The sequence below is a fragment of the Falco rusticolus genome, chromosome 1 (assembly GCF_015220075.1).
Source record: "Falco rusticolus isolate bFalRus1 chromosome 1, bFalRus1.pri, whole genome shotgun sequence".
In the NCBI taxonomy this organism is placed as follows: domain Eukaryota; kingdom Metazoa; phylum Chordata; class Aves; order Falconiformes; family Falconidae; genus Falco; species Falco rusticolus.
The window spans coordinates 19,152,243-19,175,132 of record NC_051187.1 but is presented as its reverse complement, the minus strand read 5'-3'; the positions used below and the strand labels follow the sequence as shown (position 1 = coordinate 19,175,132).

The window sequence follows — 22,890 nt, the reverse complement described above, 5'->3', positions numbered from 1 at the left end:
AAGGGGAAGTGTGGTCTTAACGCAAGACCCTTTAGAACATGGCTAGACAAACAGCGACCAAAGGTCACGTAGCTTCAGGTCAGTGGGGTGGGATTTTCAGAGGGCCAATTAAGAGAAACAGGGCATGGCTTACTGGGGCTTTCTAGATTCTACACTTACCACAAAGCGAAGAACCATGAGTGGAGCAGATGATGTGTTTTGCAAAATTCACTAGAATAATAAACCAGCAAACTTGACACTGTAAACCAGCCAATCTCAGAAGTTACTATTAGAGCTCCAACATGCCCATCAAATCACAAATTGGTCTCTCACTTTTTCATTAAGCACTAGTTCATACGCTCACCTGACAGCAGGAGGACACCACATAAGTGGTCTGATACCTTTTAAATGAAGGTATTTGAAATCCCAGTCCACCTAGGGAGGATGGCCTAGCTTCAGGGACTGTGATGAGATGGAAGGTTCTGCCTCAACTGCTCATCTACACAGACCTAGCTTTCTCCTCAGTGTAGGAAGGTTATTTATAGTCTGTTCATGAGCAAGTCTTTCCCTGTAGTCCTTTCAGGGCCAGCAACATTTTTCTTAGTTTTAGGCTCACCTAAACATAAGCCAACTTTATCTTCTGCTGCATTCTGTTTCATCAGAAGTGTGATGTGGTATCTTGCCAGCCCTTATGAACAGCACATTCCAAGAAGTAAGTTCATAGTGACCTTTCATCTTTTTCTTGCTACATGATAGTAGGTGTTTCATACACACTTCTCATTGGGATATTTGATTTGATGACAAAAAAAAGCGCCCAGCTTCCTGAAGTCTTCTTTTATTACTGAACACATATAAGTGAACAAGAGCCCACCCTGCTGAGCAACAGGAATAGGATCAATCAGTTTGTACTCTTCACTCATTTTCCTCCTTCCTACTGATCTTGCACTGGTACCATTGCTCTAATCCTGCTCTCATGGAAGGCTAAAAAACTCTGCCAATAGCTCCAACAGAAATAAGAGTTGTTCCAAATGTTAAGTGTAGGTTTATAGAAGATTAGATTCCTCTGCTGCCCTCTGAGCTGTGAAGTATGCCCTCCGAATGACAGCAGCCAACACAAGAAGAGAATGCATTTCTCTCAGTACTGTTTATATTTCAAATCTCGTTTGTATCTACTATTCCATGAGAGTCTATTGCAGCTCTGCACACTCTTCGTTCGTCAAGAATCAATTAAATTCAAGTAGACTATCGAACTTAACCTCATGCAAGATTTCAGCATTCCAAATGTAGCTCCAAACAAAAGGGTTTATGTCTCAGCCCACAAAGTCCTTATTCAGCTGTTAAGGCTAATTTGTCCCAAATCACACAATGTAGCCAGTGATATTGCCGAACAATGACTTGTTCAATAGTTTCCAATGTTCTAACCCTGGCTCAGATTCTGAAAAGCACTGAGAACCCCCATTCCCATCACTTTCACTGAAATTTTAGTGACAGCAAGGCGTGCCTGACAAAGTTTAGGAGTAGGTCCTTCAGTTTGCTTACGGCATGTTATTTTCGCTGGTCATTTTTAAAGTTAAAGCATTCCATAGTAATCTTGACTGTTTCCTAGCATTACTCATACCATCAGTCCAGCTCCAGCACAGCTCAGGAGGATTCATCAAACAAGAGGTGCCAGAATAACACCTCTGATGCTGGCAGTCCTACTTTGGGCATACGTTGCTAAGATCCACCAAGACAACACAGGAAAGAAACTTCAGGCTATTAAGTGGTGAGAGGTGCAGATATACTACACTCATGCCTGACCTTGTAGAGCACTTCAACATGTCCTAAACAAATTCCTCACTGCTCTTCTTTGGCTTCTAGAGGTCTTTAGGACTGCATATCAATGCTATAAACAGCAATGTCTAATTTTCATCACATCATTATAGGAGGCAACAATCCAGAAAGCAGAAAGAAAAGGTTCAATATAGGTGCAGAGGTACACAGGGATCCTACATGCTCCTTCCTGATAAGCCATGGCCTTTTGGGATGCAACAAGTTAGGAGAGTAGTGAGGAACACAACTGATGTGGAAAGGCAGGTGTTCACACTGGTCAGACGTAAGTCACCTACTCTTGATTTAAATAGGACATCAAGCTAATTTACCCAGCTTGTCTGACAATTGTTACAGTACTTTTCCAGAGCGTATGTACTCAGTATTTGGTTCAAATGCACTCTTCCAGCCATACAACTTCTCTCACCGAAACACCAAATAAGCACGCCTTTCATAATTAGCTGCTTTTCCACCTTTGTGGTTGCAAAGAAGACTCCCCAAACCCGCTGATGAAACCACTCAAACACACGTACACCACTGCTTTCATGAGTTATGCAGGTGTATTTGTCAAGTGGAGCTTAACCTTTATATTTGTTAACAGCAGATAAGCAAAACCAGCCAGCTTACCAGTCTGATGTTGTCTTCTGGGCGGAGCAGTATGAACATGGCCTGCAGGTGCTGCTGGAGATCCCCTGCAGGCAAGAGGAAAAGGTGAACGCACAAAAATAGTTTTAATCACATGCAAGTTCCTGGCTGTCCAGCCAGAGCAAATGTCCACCAAGAAACCTGACACGTCACCGCAAGTGCTGTCACTTCCACCCACTCAGAGATGACAAAGCTCCATCTCTTTGTCAGCGCTGCTCTTTGCTCCATGTGCTCACCTGTTGCCATCTTACCGTGCTCTGTCCTGCCAAATCCTGTTATCTTTTTAGCAGACATAAAAAGAATTTCAGTACTGTGTTCCTTTCCAAGGCAAGGCAAACTAGGTAGAAATGGATCCCACCTCATGGTTCAACATCTCATTCTACCACATGCTTCAAATCAGAAATCTGCCATTTCTTTTACACAACTTAAATGCAGAACTATGTGAAAAATCAAACACCTACAATCTTTCCTAGAAAATGCTTGCTACACTTCTACTGGTGAGGCTGAGGAAAACTGAGAGAAAAAAAAAAGAAAATAATACCATAGTCTCGTAGTAACTTTGAAGTCTTCTTAAACAGAGCTGAGTGCCCCTGGTTCCTAAAGCACCAACTATTTGAAAGACAAGTGAGATGCCTTTCTGGACTGCTCAGCACTACTCCCTGGCCTGTAGAGAGCCAAAAGTTTCTCTGCTGAGCAAGCACATCACTTTCTGAGTGTTAGTAAGCAGTAACTCCTCCAGCAATGGGGCTGTTTTTTCAATCGTTACCTGAAAAATTAATCTGCATTCCCAGAAAGGAGATTGCAAGGCTGCCAGGTGGGTGGCACAGGCTGGCAAGCAGAGGAACCTTTACTCTCCCACCCTCTCCCGCTCCCCCACAGACGGGAAGCTGAGTTTTGGCAACACTGCAGGGAGGAGGACGAATGCCGAAGCAAGTATTCGGCACAAGTGGCTACGAGACCACCTTCTAGGAGGGCTGACTAACCTTCCTGACCTCCCTTTCCAATCCATCAGTGGTGCTGGAATCCATGGTATTTCACGGACTCTCAGAAATAAGGAAACCTTGGACACAGAACAGCATCCAGAAGTGCCACAAAAGGGAAGGGGGAGAAAGGAAATGCTGCCCAGCAAGAGCATGGTACCTAGTTGCTGTACGATTTTTACAGCTGGTGGAACAGCAGGGCTGAAGGGCTGTGGCAGCCCCTCTCCCGATGGGATGGAGGCAAGCTGGTGGGGAGTGGGCTACGCAGGACACGCCATTCCCTGCTCTCCTCTTCCTTCCCCCTTGAAACACATTTCAGCATATGGCAAAGGAGTTAATGCCTTGGGGTTGAATTTTTAACTGGGGGTGGGAAAAACTGAAGCACTCTGGGGTGCTAAGGAAGTCACATACAAAGTACCAGCAGCGATGAGCACCTGAAGCTGCTTCCTGCCCCGGCACATTGTTCCCAGTGCTGAAGCGGTTGGCATGTGCCTCCCTGAACAGCAGTTAGGTAGGGAGATAGGTAACACAGGAAAGGCCTGGCCAGCTCATCCATCGGATGCCTGTCCTCCCAGGGATGCGGTGGGAGACAGGATTTCCCCATGTCGACAGCAGTGCAAAATCCTGGCAGTGCTGCTCACTTCCAGCCAGTTTCAGCTGCTAGCACGGTGGGAAGTGCTGAGAACTGTCGACTCAACAGACAAAGGTGCCTCTGCTTCAGCTGGCACCTCCTGCCTGCAGCCTGGAAGAGTCCAGCAAGTATTTGACTGAGGAGGCATTCACATGCCTGAGGCAGCCTGAAACAAAAGGTGCTTCACCTCAGTTTTTCCCTCCCCAACAGGTAACAGTTCCCACCTGCTGCTGCGAGTAATTCAGCATCAGGAACCAGTTTAAGAGCTGAAATTTCCAGAATTTAAAAAACACCACCAGGACTACTGAATTATGTCAATCTTTTAAAAAGAGAGGAAGTTTCTAAGACAACCCTTTCTGCAAGGCTGGGTCAAGGAGCTCCACTATCCCTCATCCTCAGGAAGCTCGCTGCACCCCTCTCTGATCCCCAGCCTGCCCTGCCAGCCTTGGGAGCTCCAGAGCTGCAAAGTGAAATATCGCTTCCTTGGCCAGCTTTAATCAACCCGCAGCATTTTCAGCCCCAAACACACACGGCATTTTGTAAGCTTCCTGGATTAAGGAAAAGCAAAGGAAAGGTTTTAACATGCCAGAATCAGCACAAAGATACCACATCCTGTCCTATGAAGAGCCGTCCGCTTTGCTGGCATTCATGGCATGACTGCAGCTTCCTATCACATTGTCCAGCAATGCTTTTGTTTCCTTGAGCTGGCAGGCTAGGTGCAAAGCATCAGCTAGGGTGGGAGTTAAGAGTGATTTACAGTATCCCAGCGATGGCAACAGCCCCGGGGAAGTTACATCCTCTTCTGGCCACCTCCAGCGTTGCTGGAGTGCAAAAGCAAGCCCACCATCCTAGGGCACACAGCCCGCTTGCCAGGTGGCACAGGACCGCCCAGCAAGAGGACTGTGGACAGCTGGTACCATATCTAGTCAATCTGCCAACTTGTGATTTTCATTGCTGAAGATGATACGATTAAAGAAATGGGAATGGGTGCAAGCATTAATTATTGCCTGTCACGCATTTACTCTTTACGCAGGATTCTAGCACCACCAGCGAATTGGAAAGGCAGGTCAGGAAGGTTAGCCAGCCTTCCTAGAAAATGCTCGTGTAGCCACTTGAAACACTATTGCATCCACAGGCAGCAATCTCACACTGGAAAGTTATGTCCGCTCTCTAACCCCATTCTAATTTTGTGTGCCAGAGATAAGTCACAACACACACATGGGAATGAAAGTTGAGCAGGGATTATCAGAGTCCAAGAAAGGAGACAGTTGCCACACACTCTGTGAGCTCACTGCCAAAGGCTGGTTCACCTCTCAGAGCCACTCTACATCACTGTTTTAATTTTGGTGGCACAGATGTTTTACTCAGGAAGGTGACACACTGATCCCTTGGTGGCTTGGTCTGCTGGCATATACTGTACGTTAGAAAAGTTCACAATAAAAATAAGATGGTGCACAATCTCATACAAAGGACCCTCTCTTCAGTGAGATCTCCAAGCACCATAAAAAACATACTACACCATTCACACCACTTGACAAGCAGGGAAACTGAGGAAAGAACAAGTACTGATGCTTCATTAAACCTCACCCCATAAGCCGAAGAGACAGGAATTAAAAAAGTCTTCCAAGAACAGAAAAATCCCATCCCTTAGGCAAACCAGCCTCTTCAGAACAAAACGTCTTGCTGGAAGCAATTACAACACACCGGATTTGCTTTCTTGGCAACCTGGCTTCTAAGAACTCTGGGATGATTAGAGGAGTGACTATTTTCCACCAAGGTCTCCAGATCTCAAGCAAGGCAACCACAGCAAGTAGATGAAGCAACAAGAGAGACTCAAAAGTTGTTTGCGCTGCATTGCGCAGGCTCACAAAAGCCATCCAGCAGGTCTCTGCAAGGTGAAGCCAAGACAGCGACTGCCAGGTGGAGACTGGGCTTCAGTAACGCACAGGACTTTCGAGAGATCTAAAACCAAGACAGGTCAAGACACATAAACTTCTCAAAGACTGCCGACTCTACTTTCACACTAAAGACAATTTCCCTTCAGTCTCATCCAGAAAGGCCAGCTTTAAATTAAGTTTCAGAAGAATTTATTTTGACAACTGGTAATTAATGTATCTCACTCAAAGCAATTTGGGTAGTGCTTGTGCTATGTCTGAGTGGAAGTATGTAATTAACTGCTTTCAGACTTCAACTCTTTCTATAAAGATGTTTGTAAACAGATTTTGAGGTGGCCCAGTCATCAGGTCGGTAACTCTGCTGGATGGATTGCTGAATGACAGCCTGATGTTATCAAAGTACAAAGAAATCCACACACGGAACCAAACCAAATCACCTTTTCGTGGTCTCTTTTTTGGCCAGCCTCTATGTATCTGTCTCTGTCCCATACACAAAAGTTTGAAGGTCCCAATGTTTGGTTTTTTCCTGTTGATTGTTTAATGGAAGGGAAAACCCTCCACACTATCTGATCCCCATAAAACACCATCAGTGAATAAGCACCATATGAAAAACAACCTACCCTGAAATGTTTGAGTTTCATTATTCAGGCTGACTTTTCAAACAAAGGCTCTAAGCAAAACCACAAATCAAACTTTCAGCAAATAAAGGGGGTGGAATTATGACTGGCTCTGTATTACTCACTCTGCTCATGCATCTGAAACGTCACACTGACTCTGCTCAGATGTTTCTCCTCCACCACGTAGAGGTAAGTCTCCTCCCTTTCTTCCACCGTAACTGGTTACTTTCAGATCAGGAAGAACAATTACTCATCCCTTATCATAACCTCAAGTTTCCCAGTGCAATGCATGAAGGTTTTGATGGCAATCCTCCAGCCCTTCTCTCAACAAAGATTGTAGGAGGATATTTGGAGGCAGTTGTTCTCAATTCTCTGTTATGTCATGATTACTGCCCTGATGTCACTCGCTTGTTTGATTGCGCAGGATAACCAAGAGAGTACTGAAACCCTTTTTTTCTATCAGCATTAAATATTGCAGTCTTGAGCCTGGCAGGTCTAGCTTTAATGCACACCTGGTGCAAACAGAAATGTGTGTCATCTGGTGAGAATGAACTCAAGAAAGCTGCGCTTGGAAACAAAGAGTGAGCAGACAAGCCTCAGCCGTTGGATGCAACACATTACCTGCATGCTTGTTGCGCCTGTGACTGATCCTGGGAGTAGACGACCCATTCCCTCGTGGCAGGAAGAGCGCTGCACCTTTCACAGTGAGGAAGCTTTCGCTGATGCTGTAAGGAGAGAGACAAACTGTAAGGAAAACCCCGTACTGTCTTTACAAGGAGAAAAGCAATGGAACAAGAGGGGTTCAAGGCACTGAATGCATGTTCTGTTCTTTTGCAAGGAAGCCATTTAGACTGGATTATTTTGTTGGTAAAGAAATCCACCCCCCATCTAAGTACTGCAAACATTCAGAGCATAACTGGGAACAACATGGAGAAAGAAACATTGAAAAGCAGAACACATGCCTGGTGCCACTCTGCCTGCAGAGGTGGAACCTGAGCAGGCAGAGGGGATTAACCTATGGCTGTATTTTCAGTTTGAAAGTCAAGATGAGAGATCCACATTTCTAAATGGCGATTAATACAGCAAGCCCACACATCTCTATAATTACGGACTCCTGTTAACCCTGTGCTTTGCGGTTCAGACACAGCTGGTGCCCTGCAGAAACAAATGTCTCCCTTCAGCAGTCAGACAAAAGAAAATTAGTGTATGTAACAGATCAAGAAATCATGAAACTACTGTCTATGAATTGTATGATAATTAACTCTCAAAGACTTATGCATTAAAAGCAAAACTGTAATGCTTTTAAATTCAGACATCACTTACTGTCTTGATTTTGCCCTTTCTGAAGTCACATGAGGAGAGAGGTTTGTGCCAAGGGGGAATAAAGAGTTCAAGTTCTGCAGAACAGCTGATATTTTAAGCACATCTTCCAGTAGTTTTCTTAAGAGATGCTGTGGCTCATGGAAAAAGCAAGACACACTACAGATTTTGCAATTAAGCCATCCTGTTGCATAGTTAAGGGTTCCTGCTTTTCTCAGAATTGATAAGATGGTCATACAGGCTTTGAAGACAGCCCAAAACAATTCTACAGTCAACAGGATGGTTGATGAATATGATAAGACAGGATGGGAGAGTCCCTGGCATCATGCACCCCAGCAGCTCTGTGCCTTGAAAAAGATGTTGGCTTGTCCTCCTCAACTGAACAAGAGACTAGGAACTTCTTAGTTCCTTTCTCAGCTTAAACAAATACTAAACTTAATTATTTATTCCCTTCCTTTAAGAGACAAGGACTGGGAAATAATAATAGAGTAAAAAACCCCGCCGTACATTTGAAGAAATTCCATGTTACAAAATGCAGGTGAAGAGTAGAACATCCCAAGTCACCACGCTTTGCAGCTACTTTGGCTCTGCAGAATAAGCAAAGGCTAACTGCTGCCTGCCCCCTTACTCCAGGGACACGTTTCAGTAGCTACTCAAAGGCAGGCATACACCTAAGCATGACTGAAGACAACAGCATCACAGAGAAATCAAATGTGACCAAGAACCAGGACACAGCATGGCAGGAGCCTGCGATCTGCTAGTTTCATGATTTGAGGTTGACTGCTTTAGCAATAGGCTTTGCCAACTACATTTTTATAGGTACAAGAATTATAAAAGCTTGTGTTAAAGTTGGATCTCCCCCTAACCTCAAGCACATTTCTGGGCACCTCTCCATTTTCTTGGTGGGGATATAAAAAAAAAAAATATCAGATTTTCTGAGCTCCAGCAAAGCAGATGCACACACTCAGAAAGACCTTCTCTTTCAAGCCTGTAGCACACCCCAATGTTTAGGCTGCACTGTCTTTTGTAAGCTCAGCACTCCACCTTACTGACAAAAGTTTATCCCAGGACTGTTTTCTAAAATTAAACCAGATGCACTGGATGTTTCAACAAAACCAGAATTTTGAAAAGGAAGAAAATCACTCATCCCAAATTAAAATGGATCAGAGATGTTCACCTATGCTAAAGTTAAAAACAAAACAAAAATAGTAGTATTAAATTCATCAGGCACACTGAGCACAGATGTTTCCTCAGATCCTTCTCATAAAAAATTCTGATTGAGCCTTTCTAGCTTTTGGTGACAAGTAGATGCTCTGAAAGCCCTCAAGCTACATAGTTTAAGTCTTAAAGCTTGAATTAGAGAAATACCAAGCTATCCTGAAGCCATAAACGTTAACAAGTAAGTAAATAAAGAACAGTAATTAAAGGGGGAAAAATATATTTCCCCGTCACTCAGCTTGAACATGTTTTGATTCAGCAGTGCCCTGATGTCCTGAAGAAGTACACTTCTGCTTTCAGACTAGCACCCACAAGGGCAGTGGGGCAAGAGAGCATGCTGTGCTTCGTTGAGCCTCTTCAGAGGCCAAGACAATGATACAGAAAGCCTGAGAAGACATTCTCTCCTTCTCTTTACAGTCTCATCACAGAGGCAAACAGCTGAGCTGCACAGGAGGAGAAAGAATTCAGCAGTCACAGACAATTTTCACATAGTTAATTTTATCAGCAAAGCCAACAACTAATATTAGCAATCCTTTAACCTGTGCCTGAGGTTCCCCCACAAGGTTGAATTAGCAACTATTTTTAGTGGATAAAGTAGCATGTAGCTAGAGGGCTGGGAAGTTAAAAATCTTCTCACTTCCATCACTTTCCCTTATCTCTCTGCTCTCAGCCCCCCACCTGGAAAGGAAACATGAGCACAACTAGAGATTCCCATTAGGTGCATCCTTCCAGGAGGCCACCTCTCCTAAGGCCCGGGAGTGCCTTGCTTTGGTCTGTTAACAACAAGCTGTAAATTTGACTTGGTAAGACTAGGGAAGGAGAATGTAATTTCCCATCCAAAGGGTTGGAACAGCTGAAGAACGTGGCACAGCAGATCGTTCCTGTAGAGCAGGGAGCCAAGCAGGCAGGGCAGTGTTAAGTGCAGATAACACACACATAACACACACACCACCAAGCCCTGGCCCCGAGACTGAAGTAATGAAGAAAATCTTGAGAGGAAAGGCAAGAAGTTTGTAGGAAAATCCAAACAGCTGTAAAAACAACCACCAGCAAAGCTTAACACCATTCTTTTGGGAGATGCTGATTTTGGTGCCTGTGATGCACTATAGGGACACCTAAAAAAAGCCATCGCTGGCCTGGCATCCCCTGTACAACCCATGGCTGGCTGCTCCATTTGGGTCCATCTTGCCTGGATAGTCTCCACCATGATTTTTCCCAAAAGCATCATGTTTGAGGGCAAGATCTCCTTTGGATACCGCCTCCGATATATAAGGAGAGAAGATCCCGCCTGTGGGATGCTAGCAACAGGCCCCACTCTGAGATGCTTCAGAAACATAAAAAGCAGAAAAAGTTGTGCGTGAAAAGGGCAATTAAGAGGCTCAAAACAACATCATAATGTGGGACTACGCTCACTGCATCAGCAGAGCTGTGCTACCCACCACTACCGATTTCCCTCTGCTGACAGCTCGATGGCTCCCAAGTACAACCTGGGCTTTGAAATACTTCATAAAATCTGGTTTGTCAGAGCCTACTGCAGCGTCAATGCTCTCTGAAACCATCTCCTAGAAACAGACCGGGTATTAAAAGACACTAAATGCAGTTAGGGGAGAAGTTGAGTCCAGGAGAGCAGAAGACAGGGAGCCAACTTGGCAGAGGTAACAGAGCCGAGTTGTATTTTATCAGCACACCAGGCTCGGCAGCAGCCCTCTGTACTACAACAGTGGCTTTCTTCTGGAGAAGACTTACTTGGGATATACCTATGAGTTATTAAATCTACACATTCTTCAGCACTACAGCTGTGGAAAAAAAACGCTTCTCTCTCATGTTTGGCCTGTTCACCTCTGAAGTGCAGTAGCAACCTTAAGGCCACCAGTGATGTGCTATTTGTAATTCATTGCTCACTGGGAAGAGACCCAACATAAGCGGAAGGCTTAAACAACTCCTACAGAAATTACTATTGTACTGATTTTTCTCCCAGGCAGGAAATATTTTACAGAACTTGTACAAGGCACATCATCAAAACTACGTAAAGGCTTTTGCACAAGCAGCACAGACCATTCTTCCCCTCAGAAGACCCAGTTTCTACACAGCAGTAACAGCACAAACCAGAAGTGATTCCCCTGCTCCCCGACTTGCTGCCCAGCAGCTGAGCTCTTCGTGCAAGAGGAAAGCACTGCACGGTTCACAGCAAATTCTCATTATGCTACAAAATTGGGGAACTGCATAAAACTTACAGATGGCAAACAAACAGTGGATGCCTTCCCAGCTGTTACCCTGCCCAGCTCTGTTCATAAACTGCAAGCGCAAATACCAAATAAACTGTTTTGAGGACACAAAAGAGAAAACGTTACTGGTTTATGGACTATGCCAAAGCGATGCAATAACATGAATCATAGAATTGTTTAGGTTGGAAAAGATCTTTAATACCACCGAGTTCAACCCAGCACGGCCAAGCCCACCACTAACCCATGTGCCCAAGCACCACACCCACATGTCTTTTAAATACCTGCTGGGACGGTGACTCTACCACTTCCCCAGGCAGCCTGTGTCAGTGCTGACAGCCCTTTTGGTGAAGAAATTTTTGCTAATATCCAAACTAAACCTCCCCTGGTGCAACTTGAGGCCATTTCTTCTTGTCCTGTTGCTTGTAACTTGGGAGAAAAGACTGACCCCCTACATGCTACAACCTCCATGACCCCCTCCCTGAACGACGCCTCCCACCCAAGGGGCTGCTCAGCCACAGCCCTGCACCACCAGCCAAGAGGTAGGTGAGTCTGCACCACCCACCAGTTTTCAATGAAAAATGCTCAGTCCTCAACATAAAATACTCAGAAAGGAACCCTGTAGTCTTCTTTAGAAACTATTTCATAAAGAAAGCAGAGAAAACCCTTTTAGAAGTACAGCAAGGCAAGCAAAGAGGCACCTGAACAGCTTCTGGCAATGTTTTATCCTAATAAACACTTAAGTTATTGCGAGCCTGAGGATGACTTTTCAGCCGGCTCTTACTCAGCAAAGCAGGTCCTTTACAGCAGGCTCTGTCCTGTCCTGCCCAGCCCTTAATGGTGCACTTGCCAAGGAGCACAGCTGACAGAGCTGGCACCGTTGCCTGAAAGGTTCAGCAGGCGAAGTCCTTCCCCCGCATCCCCCTGCACGACACAGAGGAACGGGTCAGCATGGTGAGGAGCGGACCTCCTCACTAGCCATGCCTGCGGCACACGCAGGCAGTACCACGGGCGCTGCAGGGAGGTTGCATCCTGTCCTGTTCCCCCTCGTCCTTAGAAGCGGGAGATTAAAAAGCAATGGGATAGGAGAAATGAAGATTTCAAGATACTTGGCTTTTGGATAAAAGTCCACTACCTATACGATTTACAGAAATACAAACACACTTTCTCAGTCAGCCTCAGGTATTTATTAACCAGAACCCTACAGAAAAGTGCTCTGAAGCAGCGTCTTAACAGAGTTAGCAAGCTACAGCTCAGCACCAGGACGTTGTGCTGGGATTTCAGTGCCAAGCCCGGCTCCAGCGGGAGCTCCCCACAAGAGCACTGTGCAGTAACCATGGAGGCTTCCAACTCCTAAGTAAACCAAGGTTTTCCTAAAGGGCATCTCTTGGGACACAACCACCACCCAGCACAAGCTTTGCAAACACAAGCAGCTGCCTGGCAGGACTGTGCACCACCCAGGAAGGGCTTCGAGTTTCCAACCCATCTGCAGGACATACCCTTGCCCTCCAGCGGTCGGTGAGACCAAAAGCAAATAAAAGAAAAGCAGAAACACTGACCGAAAGCAGGCACGCAAGCCTGACAGTAAGGAATGACACAAGTTAACCCTGGTGTTAACTAACTGGAAGCATTCAGCAGCCCATGCCCTGAAAATGGGAAGTGTCGACGCAGACATCTGTGCTAAAGCGCTGGGGATTTCAGCTGGGAGCTGCTCTACCAAAGGCCGCTCGCATGTGCAGGGAAAGGCAGCCCCGTCTGAAGAGCCAGCAGCTAAAGAGGCATAGGACGCGGATCAGACGCACTGCAGAAGGGTGTCTACCAGGAAATGAGAAAAAAAAAATTAAAAAAAATCTTGTGCGCCCAGCTCTTTTCCCGCGGTTTTAAGTCAAGTTGCTTCCTCAAGAGCCCCCTGACATTTTGCTCTAGCATGAGCAGCTGGAGCATGCTGCAGGGGGGAGTGCCCATCTCTGCATCGCACATCTCATCCGCTGCCAGCTCAGCTCTACCATCCTCCTTTAATCCATAGGCTGCAAACCACAAAACCAAGAAAAAGCCCCAAATTCAGATGCTGGCAGGAGTGGCATAGCAGGCGTCAATTCTTAGCTCATTCCCGAGGCCGTGGAGGGAGGGCAGCCGGGGACATGAGAGCAAGCTCTTGCAGCACGCCACGACTCACCCTGCAAGAGCAGCAATTCCAATGGCAGCTTGCTGTGCCTAGTGTGGAAAAAGTTACAGGAGGGCAGGCCAAGCAGCCTGCTGTTTTTCTCAGCACCTCAAGCCACCTCCCTCCCTCCTTCTGCTCCCCTTCCCAAACCGGCTGTTTCCCTTCCTTCACAGGCAGGCCCAGGCACAGCATCACACCGGCCCCGGGACCAGCTCTCAGCACCAGCCTCCCCCTCACTTTACCTGGCCACAAATCCTGGTTAATACTGCATCAGTCCCCCAGCCAAGGGTGCAAGTGTGGCTGGGTATGCAGCTGGAAGTCCGTGCAGTCTGGCAGCCCAAGAGCATTTCTCCATCAAACCACCAGACAAGAGCATCACATGCCTCCAGCATCCCTTCCTAGATAAGCACCCAACTTTCACCTTTGCTGTAGTTTGTTTTTCAATAAACAACAGCCCCATTTCCCTTGCTTACTTTTTAAGGCACCTGGTTTAATAAGTGCCAACAGTGTTAAGGAATTATACAGAAGAGAGCAATGTTTGGCTTCCAGTTTAAGCCTTTCCTCCTAGGCGAGTGATGAAGGCACCTTCTGCCTCTTCACACAGAGGCCAGATCTCAGGGCTGTGTAAAGCAAAGTAGTACCAGTCACTAATAAAAACCCCCTCACAAACCACTCCAAAGCCAATAAACAAAAAGCCACCACAACAACAGGGAAATGGAAAAGGCAAGGATAACTCAGGATTGCTCTACAGTGACATTTGTATTAACAGGGTCAGCTGGCAGCACACACACAGACAAGTCTAGGCTTCTCTGATACTCAAAATAGAAACAAACCCAGTGCAGAGCAAAACAAGGGCCATGACTTACCGAAAAGGGCTCTAACACTGTCAACAGAGGTGACAACATTGAGGGCATGGAGAGCAAGGGGAAGTGGTTCTCCAACAAAGGCTGCCTCTTGCCACTCAGCACTTCTGCAACTTAAGAAACAGCACGAGAAAAACAAAGGAAGCGTGGGAACCCACTCCATCTCAGATGTTTGACGCAAACTGCATTTTTAGCCACATCTGCATCTGTGGTTTTGTTTTTTTTTAAAAAAAAGGAACTGTCTGTAGGCACTTCCTCTGCTCCAAGGTGGGGCTCCCTGAAGAGGTAATTCAGCTGCGATGACACAGACAGGCATAATCACAGAAAGACTGGCAACACCAATGGGAATTCCTTTGTATTAACTTGTCTACTGATCCCTTCTCAACATAGCCAAGTCATCTTTTCCCTTGCTCTGGTCTTCCATACAGATATCTGCTGAAGCTGAGCTAAGGCAACAAGAAAAACTTATGCTTGATAGAAGACTGTAGCTTTACTGGAACTTGCAACCATCCTTCACAGAATCACCATCCTCTGGATTTGGAACAGGGAGGTGGTGGAGTCACCATCTCGGGAGGTATTTAAAAGCTGTGCAGATGTGGCACTTAGGGACATGGTTTAGTAGCGAGCTTGGCTGTGCTGGGTTAATGGTTGGACTTGATGATCTTAAATGTCTTTTCCAACCTAAACAATTCTACAATACCTAAAGGTGAGGATGACGGCTGTGAATATGAATGTTAAAGGTGCTGCAACTCTAAAGGCATTCCTTTTACTTGCTCCATGTGAGGAGATTTTATGGTAAATTGAGAGGGGGTACAACTTGCCAAAGGAAGCATTGGTGAGCATGGTTGTGTCTGCAAGTGAAGAGCAACCACTCTACATGCACAAAACTACCATACTCAGAGAGTTTCACAGAACAGGATCCAGCCAGCCTCAGGTCATCCAACAAGGCTGTAAGGGAGTGTTGATGCCCACTCAATACTCTACTGAATTAACAGTCTACAAGTCAAGCCCACTATTGGAAAAAAAACATGCACACATGCCCTCAGTGCTCCTCTGCCACCAGGATCATCTGAATTGAGCTCCAGAAATTATTTTAGAAACTTCAGAGTCAAAGCAGCTTGGGCAGCCTAGGTACAGAGAATCACAGAATGGTCAGGGTTGGAAAGGGACCTCTGGAGATGATCTAGTCCAAGCCCCTGCTGAAGCTGGTATGCTGCTGAGAGCAGTGGCATCCTTTGAGGACAGCACAGAAGATGACAGCTATGGGCGGAGAAACTCAGCCCTGCCAGAGATGCTGCACTGCCAGCAAGGGGAGCAATGACAGCTGCTGCTCGAAGCCAAAGTTTTCAGCCCACGCAGCTGCAACGGGTCTGCACTGTGCTGAAGAGAACCACAACCACCTGCAGCATTCCTCTGCCTCCCAGTGCCTGAGCCTCCCTCTGCAGCGGTGAGCCAACCTTTGGACTCCTATCAAACATACTTCCTTGCAGGCAGGGCTACGATTTGTTACAGGTGCAGGAAAGCAGACTGGGTTTTGTTTTAAGCTGGACTCCAGAAGACGAACATTTTATAATTTCTGATAAAAATCAAAGTCCACATGGGTTTCCCATTCCCCTTGTATACCCCTGGCCTACATATAAGCCAGCTCAACAACAGACAAACTCCTAAATCAAAGGCAATGCAGGCAGACCCCTGGCGCAGGCATTGGCTGCCTCCTCACCAGCCTGCTCAGCAGAGCAAACGCCGCAAGCTCGGCGCTGCCTTCCCACCCCGCTGGGCGCCCAAGCCTGCTGCTGACAGCTCCATATTATGTTTCACAGGGCTGCTGCTGAACACGTGCTCATACAGTAACACACATACAACCCTCCCTGTGCCATCTCGCTGCCCAGCCCGCCTGCATCTCTGCCTGCCAGTGCTCAGCAGCCTCAGAAAGGGAGCAAACGTCCTCGTGCTGAGGCTGGGCAGCTCACTGGCGAGCTAGATGAGCCGAATTGCAAGGCTGCTGCTGCCACCAAAGCGTGGCATGGGCTGGGACATCCTGCTGCAGCACAGGCCGTCAGCTAACAATTTATTTCAAGGAATACAAACTTGAGCACAGACTGTACAATTCACCATGGCAATGAAGAACAGAGTCTTGCAAGGATGAATGCAAGCTATCGCATGCTGAAACTTACTCATTTTCCACACAGCACAAATAGCAAAAACCTTTACTGACTGTCTTCCTTGCTATACAACATGAAGGGAGTCTCAGCAAGCCACGTGTTGGGTGGCCCACAGTCAGACTCCGAGCCGGCTTTAGGGAATCCACCCAGAGGAAAAGAAAAATACACCACAAAGCAACAGCAAAAGAAGTTGTGCAAATGAAGCTCTGACGTGCTCTGGAATTCAAGACTGTAAGATATGCACAAAATATTTTTTTCTACAGTGCAAGCACAGCAGTCCATGTACTAGAAAGGCAGCAGCTAACACAATTAGGATGCTTCTGAAGAAATCTGGGCACTTGATATTTACAGAAGAAATTTGATTCGATGCTTTTTTTTTTAGCAAGAGACCCAGACCGGAAGCGAGATTGTGAAAGGAATCTGTTTTACATGATAGTCCCCAAAGGCTACCAGGTCTTCAAGTCAAGACATTCCCAGATTAAAGCCCTACACTACATTCTTCTTGCACTATATACTGTTTAAAAATCCACAGACTTTAATGCATACCATTGGGTTCACAGAGCAGGAGGGTTATACCCAAGAGAGCACTCTGCAATTTTTACCACCACGTGCTGCACTCCTACCAGCTCAGCCCATCATAAATGAGCCAGCTGCTGTGGTATGAACAAAATGCTTTCACAAATAATATTCTTAAAAACACTTTAATCAATATGAGAAAACTTCATAAGGAGAATCTATCACATCAAGAATCAGAGAAAAAAACACCCAGCTTTTTGATTAGTTATCTTCAAAAAGAAACACCCCTCTGATTGACGTGTACTTATCTTTTTTCTCTTGGAGTTAACACAGTCAATGTTGATCATCTTTAAACCACACAATAATCTCCTCTGCCACCAGAGTTTGAAAGTGCTGCCTTCACACACAGCACATTTCTTTTTAAACCTTAAACAATAGCTGACACAGCCTCCAGCAGTTGGTTAACAACGAGCAAATCTTTCCCCACTACGGTTAAACACAGGATATGGTTAAGACAGGGTATTTTATAACTAATTTTTACTCCAATCTCCCGCACATGCAGGATTCATCACCGTCACAGACCTGACCATGTTTGGCCTGACTGGCACTGCCCTGCAAGAAGGACCCCTCTGCTTTAAATATGACTGTAACACAAGTCACAGGAGACACGCTAAGGTCAACATACTGTCGTCCCCCCCCACCAGCCAAGCCCAGGGGCACCTATATTTAGACAAAGTATGCCCAGCACTTTAAAGATGGAAGGAGCTGACTGACTTGCCTGAATCACCGCCAGCGCTGGCTGTCTCCCGAAGACCAGGACAGGATCACCAGGAGCTGGCAAGCACCCCCGCACCCACTCAGAGCGGGGCACCCAGTGCCGCCCCGCACCCTCCCCGGCAGCCACGGCACCAGTGGGCTTGGGAAGAGCAGAGCAGCCACAGCCCGGCTGCGGACAGGTCGCGGAGGACACGTTGCTCCATTGCTTCTTTTGCTGGTTACGGCAGAGGTAGCTGGCACCAGCCAGGGAGCAGAGGTCCGGCTGCCTTGTGAAGTAGCACCGACGCCTGGAGCAGGGCACGGGATGGAGAAATTACACTGGAGAAGCAGCCTGGCTCTGGTGGCTGCCTCGTTGCCTGCCCTCAGTAAATACATCAACGGACCCCTGTAAATAGAGCACCAAAACAAGGACCACTCTGTCTCTAGACAAAGAAATCAATGCTGAATAATAAGCCTTTTCCTCTGTGCTAAAAAGAAGCAGACGCTTGTTTACCAAAAGCGTCAAAAAATCATCAAGAGGCTGTTGGATTTGACTCGTAAAAAAATAGAAGGAAGTTATTTGTTCGGTATTTTAACTTCTGCAGCACTCAGTGCTTTCAACGGTCTATCACTCTTATTGCATCCTCCCCGTGCACGAGGGCTCTTTGATCCCTAAATGACAGTTTCCAGCAGGAACAGTAAAATCAGTTTAAAACTGACTGTCCCTTTAGATTAGCAAAAAGGACAGCCAGCGGTAACGAGCAACGCGAGATGCTTTGTGAACCGTTTGAGAGCACAGCCATGTGCCAGATTTCTTTCATTAGGTTTTGATCTGAATTGGAAGTCACCGGGAGCTTCACCTGTTGTGCTGGTATGGCCTGTAACCAGGTTGTTGATCTGCTCACCCTTATCAATACGCCAGTGACCTCCTGTTATGGAATAACAAAGCCGCAATTAAGAGAATACAAACTTTAACATGGCTGTAAATAATAACTTGAAATGTTAATCAGTCAGTAGTGAGAAAATATCAAAGACAAAAGATCAGAAACGTTTTACAGGTGGAATAGGTTCATGGATTCTGGGTCTTGTCTTCAACCCAAGGCAACACTTAGAAGCACGGTCCTTCGCATAAGCAAGGTTAATACAAATTTCAGCCTCAGTTTAAAGAAAGATGACGAAAGAATAAATACAGAATTGCTTTGGGCTAACCGATCAACACTGCAGAAAATGGGGTACCTCAGCCTTTAAAGGCAGTCTGCTCCCCAGCACAGAGGAGACAAGCTGCCTTGTCCACTGGTGCTCACAGCGCACAGCCCTCCCCTGTACAGCACACCTACCCCACCAGAAGCCAAGAAAAGCAGTCCAGTGTTTTGCTGGTGTAAGTGATGATCTGTCTCCGGAGCCATTAGGAAAAGCTCTCCAAATCAAGACCGTGAGATATAATTATGATGCATTTCAAAATGCAGACTCAGCACCACTTTCCCATCCAACTCTTCCCCCTGCGGATATAGCAAGTTCTTCCTGGAGACAACATCCCTTGTGACTCTGCTTTTTCTTTTGGTGCTCTGAATAGGGATCAGCTTACCAAGAGTCTTTTATTCCTGAAATAATTTCCATTAATCACTCACCATACACCACTTTAAACAGAAGCTGACAGAGTGTGGGATGTCTAACACCACCGCAGCATCTCCCAACTTAAATAAAGGCCGAAACAAAGGGCAGCCCAGGAGGCACAAGGAACTGGGAAATTTGTTAAGTAGCAGACAAATGAACTTCTTCAAACTGTTCCTAAGCACGGCAATGTTTTTAGACAGATACTTTAAATAAAAGCTGGCAAGCAGTACCATCTGAACCATCCACACTTTGTGATATCTTCTCACAAAAAAATAAACACAGGAACATGCATCATTTTGAAGCATCACATTGCAGTTTTGCATTTGGGATCCTTCCACACAACTGCAAGCTAACTTACTCTTAGCACCTTAATGTGACTTTCAGCTAAAGATGTCAGGGCTTAACTTCAAAATGCATTTTAAGGAGTTTCTAACTCAACATAAAAACCCTGCAAAGTTTTGTTGACTAAGACTCAGACTGGAAACATACTAAATAAAGTTCTATTTTACAAGAATTTGGACTCCAAAGAGTAGAGATTCCAGATGTGTTTATCCCTGCAGAAGTCAGGTGCTAAATTTCATCAGAATTAGCACTTCAGGCAGTTTGGCAGCCAATTTTCAGTGGTTAACTCAGGTCTTCGTATTTCCTAAAAGCATGCAAACCCCTTTAAAAACCACACATTAAAGTAGAAAGACCAACAGAATACTAAATACTGCTGTGTATCACGGATCCAGAGAAGTCTCTAACAAGAACAGCATGTACTTATGGGAAAAGGCTCTTAAACGGCTTCTAAAAAGGCTCTAGATAGTTATTTGCTTAATTTCAAGCTACAGAGCCTCTCATAAAAAATTTCATGATGTACTTGAAGGAACTAAGGACAAAAAAATTCGGTAACATGAAAACAGCATCAAGGTTTTGCTCTGGTGACTGTGCTGGGAAACTTGGTGACGTTCTGCCCTACCTCCTTTGCTGCTCTCCGACACGCGGCTCCCGCGCTTGCTTACCCACCCGGCTCTGAGCGGGCAGCTTCGCAGGATGCACCGGCCCTGCACACCTGGAATCATCACAGAGTGCTCGGATGGATGTTATTCTGTGCTCGTCACCCCTCCTTGTTAATGAGGTACATGAATATTCCTCCATATGCTTTCTTACAACTTTCTCATCAAGGCAAACCACCAGGAGGGCTAGAAATGGTGCTGACAAATTATTTGTTTTTATTTAGACTACGTGGCTTTCACTCTGCAACACAGAGGAATGCAGCTGTTCCACTTCGCATTTGTTTTTTGATTTCTCCATCTTGTTTTCAAAGCAAATAAAGGAAAAAAAGCCACCAACCCTAACAATAACAACAATAAAGCCAGTGACAAACTCTTCACACACCACCACACAATAAGCCTTAAAAAAAATGAAAAAACAATTCGGGGTTCATTTTAATTCAGCATCCAGTTGCAGAAAGCAAGCAGACAACTCACAGGCCAAGTTTTAGAAGACAAAGGCAAGACCAATGATCGCTTTTCCCACCTGTACCTTTGTGCAAATTAGGTTCCCCCTTAAATTATGACCTGGCAAAGATAAATTTACCATTTGCTAACTGAAGTGACCCCCCTCCAGTCCCACCTGACTTGTGGAGTCTCTCACGAGACACCGGCAATACACCCAGCATTCGGCTGCCTGTGCTCATCCGTCAGCCACCATCTCGAGGAGCTAGAGGTGCCCGAGTGAGATGCAGGGAACAGCCCGCTCCAGAGCATCCTGCTAAGATGCTGTAAGAATGGAGGCTGCAGGGTAACAAGAGGCTCAGATGAGCAAATGTATTCTCTTCATGCTGGCAAACAAAACACGGGGAGAGAAAATACAGCACAGCTCACGATACATAATGCCGGTGTACAGACAATTAAGCCTAAGCTCGACTCATCTCAACAGTCCTCTGCAGGGGTAGGGGTCCCAACCCACCCTGGGCGCTTCGAGACAGCACAGGACCAAGGGATGAACTTACTCTAACTTGTCTGCGCCTCCACAAGAGCCATACCACAAAATTCAGATGTAACAAATCTGCGCTTTTCAAGTGAAAAGCTGGAAGTTTAACAGTGCGGATCAGACTCCGAGCTGCAGTTAGTGAGGAGACCACAGGCAGGAGAAAGCCCAGGCTGGTGGGACAATATGGACCTCATTAAGCCATTGTGAGAAGTGTGTGAACGAACTAAGGACTTCACTGCTAAGTGACAAAGATCATTTGTTTACAAGAAAGGACTAAATCATTTATGGTTCAGCAGTCTCTGGATTTAGCCTACTTGTAACAAAGGTGTTTTGAGAAAAAGCATACTTCTTAAATGGCTTATTACAAATAAACCCAGAGACCCCAAAGGGCTGAATACAATGTTGATGAGAGCCAGATAAATACTTGGATAAACAGGAAAGTGCACAGAACGAGGAGCCTGTGGCCTTAATATACCTAGAAATGCCCAAATTTGAAAAGCTGCCAATGCCAAGAAGTGCCGACCCTACACAGAGATCTCATGGGCTGATTCCTGTACTACTCCCAGCCTTTGCAAACACTGGGGCATGGCTTCATTTTATCATTCACCTCCACACATTTTTCTTTTCCCCAGCCTCCCCCTGACGTCCTTGAACCAAAAGGCTTCTCTCTATCACAAACACTTGCTTAATCCTACAGAATGCAGCAATCAGTGGCTGCAGAACAACTATTGCCAGTCTCCAGCTACTTCCCAAGCTGCTCAATTCAAGCTCTGGCCCAGGTGCCTACGCCAAGTGAAGCGGTGCCTTCTGATTACTTCAGCAAAAGCACAAGCATTCGGAGTTAACGGCAGGACTGAGTTTTACTCCATGTGTTTGTGGAAACAGAGTCTTCAGCCAGCTGCTACGAAACACCATGGCTGGAAACTCAAGTTGCAGATTTGCTCTGCACACATTATATCCATTACACTGGAGAAAAAATATTTGCTGAACTAGTTTTAAGCCCATATGGGCTGATAATTTAAATGCTGTTTGTCAGCCCGATGCAGAGGACACAGCAACTCTTCAGAGCCTACTGCAGAAAGGGATGCAGAATTTTAAACTTTCTCTGACCCCACAAACACTAGTTAGAAGCAACATTTCAAAAAAGTTAGCCTGAAGTTGTTTAAAGAACAATGAAGTAATATTTTAGCCAGGGGCTCTGTGATAAAGGTACAAGGAAGTACAGTCCTGGGGCGAAAAAAAAAAAATCCCAGCCAGCCTATTTACTGGCCCCCAAAGGTCCTTTTCTGCTGATAATCTCACTCAGGTCCTTCTGCTTTGTAGTCTTTAGGAAAAATCTCAAGCATTTCCAGAGACAGGAACATCTGCAGAAGTTTCAAGAAAACACAGAATCTCAGAGGCAACTCTACCATTCACAGCCTTTTAAAACATGAACTTGCCAGCCCAGCAGTGTGGGCTTCCTAACTAGAACATACTGCTTCAAAACTGGTGGTGGTGTGGGGGGTCTGTCCTTGAAACACTA

At 45.8% G+C, this 22,890-nt stretch overlaps 1 protein-coding gene across 3 annotated transcripts in view; it reads right to left on the bottom strand.

Annotated features, from left to right (window-relative positions):
• SSH2 (slingshot protein phosphatase 2) overlaps positions 1 to 22,890 on the bottom strand; it is a 103,610-nt gene that overhangs the window by 29,247 nt on the left and 51,473 nt on the right. For all 3 annotated transcript variants that reach the window (XM_037373070.1, XM_037373079.1, XM_037373089.1), the window contains 2 exons: positions 7,178 to 7,281; positions 2,416 to 2,480 (listed from right to left, as the gene is read on the bottom strand). In XM_037373070.1, coding sequence (XP_037228967.1) covers positions 2,416 to 2,480; positions 7,178 to 7,281 — 169 coding nt within the window. The remainder of the gene's footprint in view (positions 1 to 2,415; positions 2,481 to 7,177; positions 7,282 to 22,890) is intronic.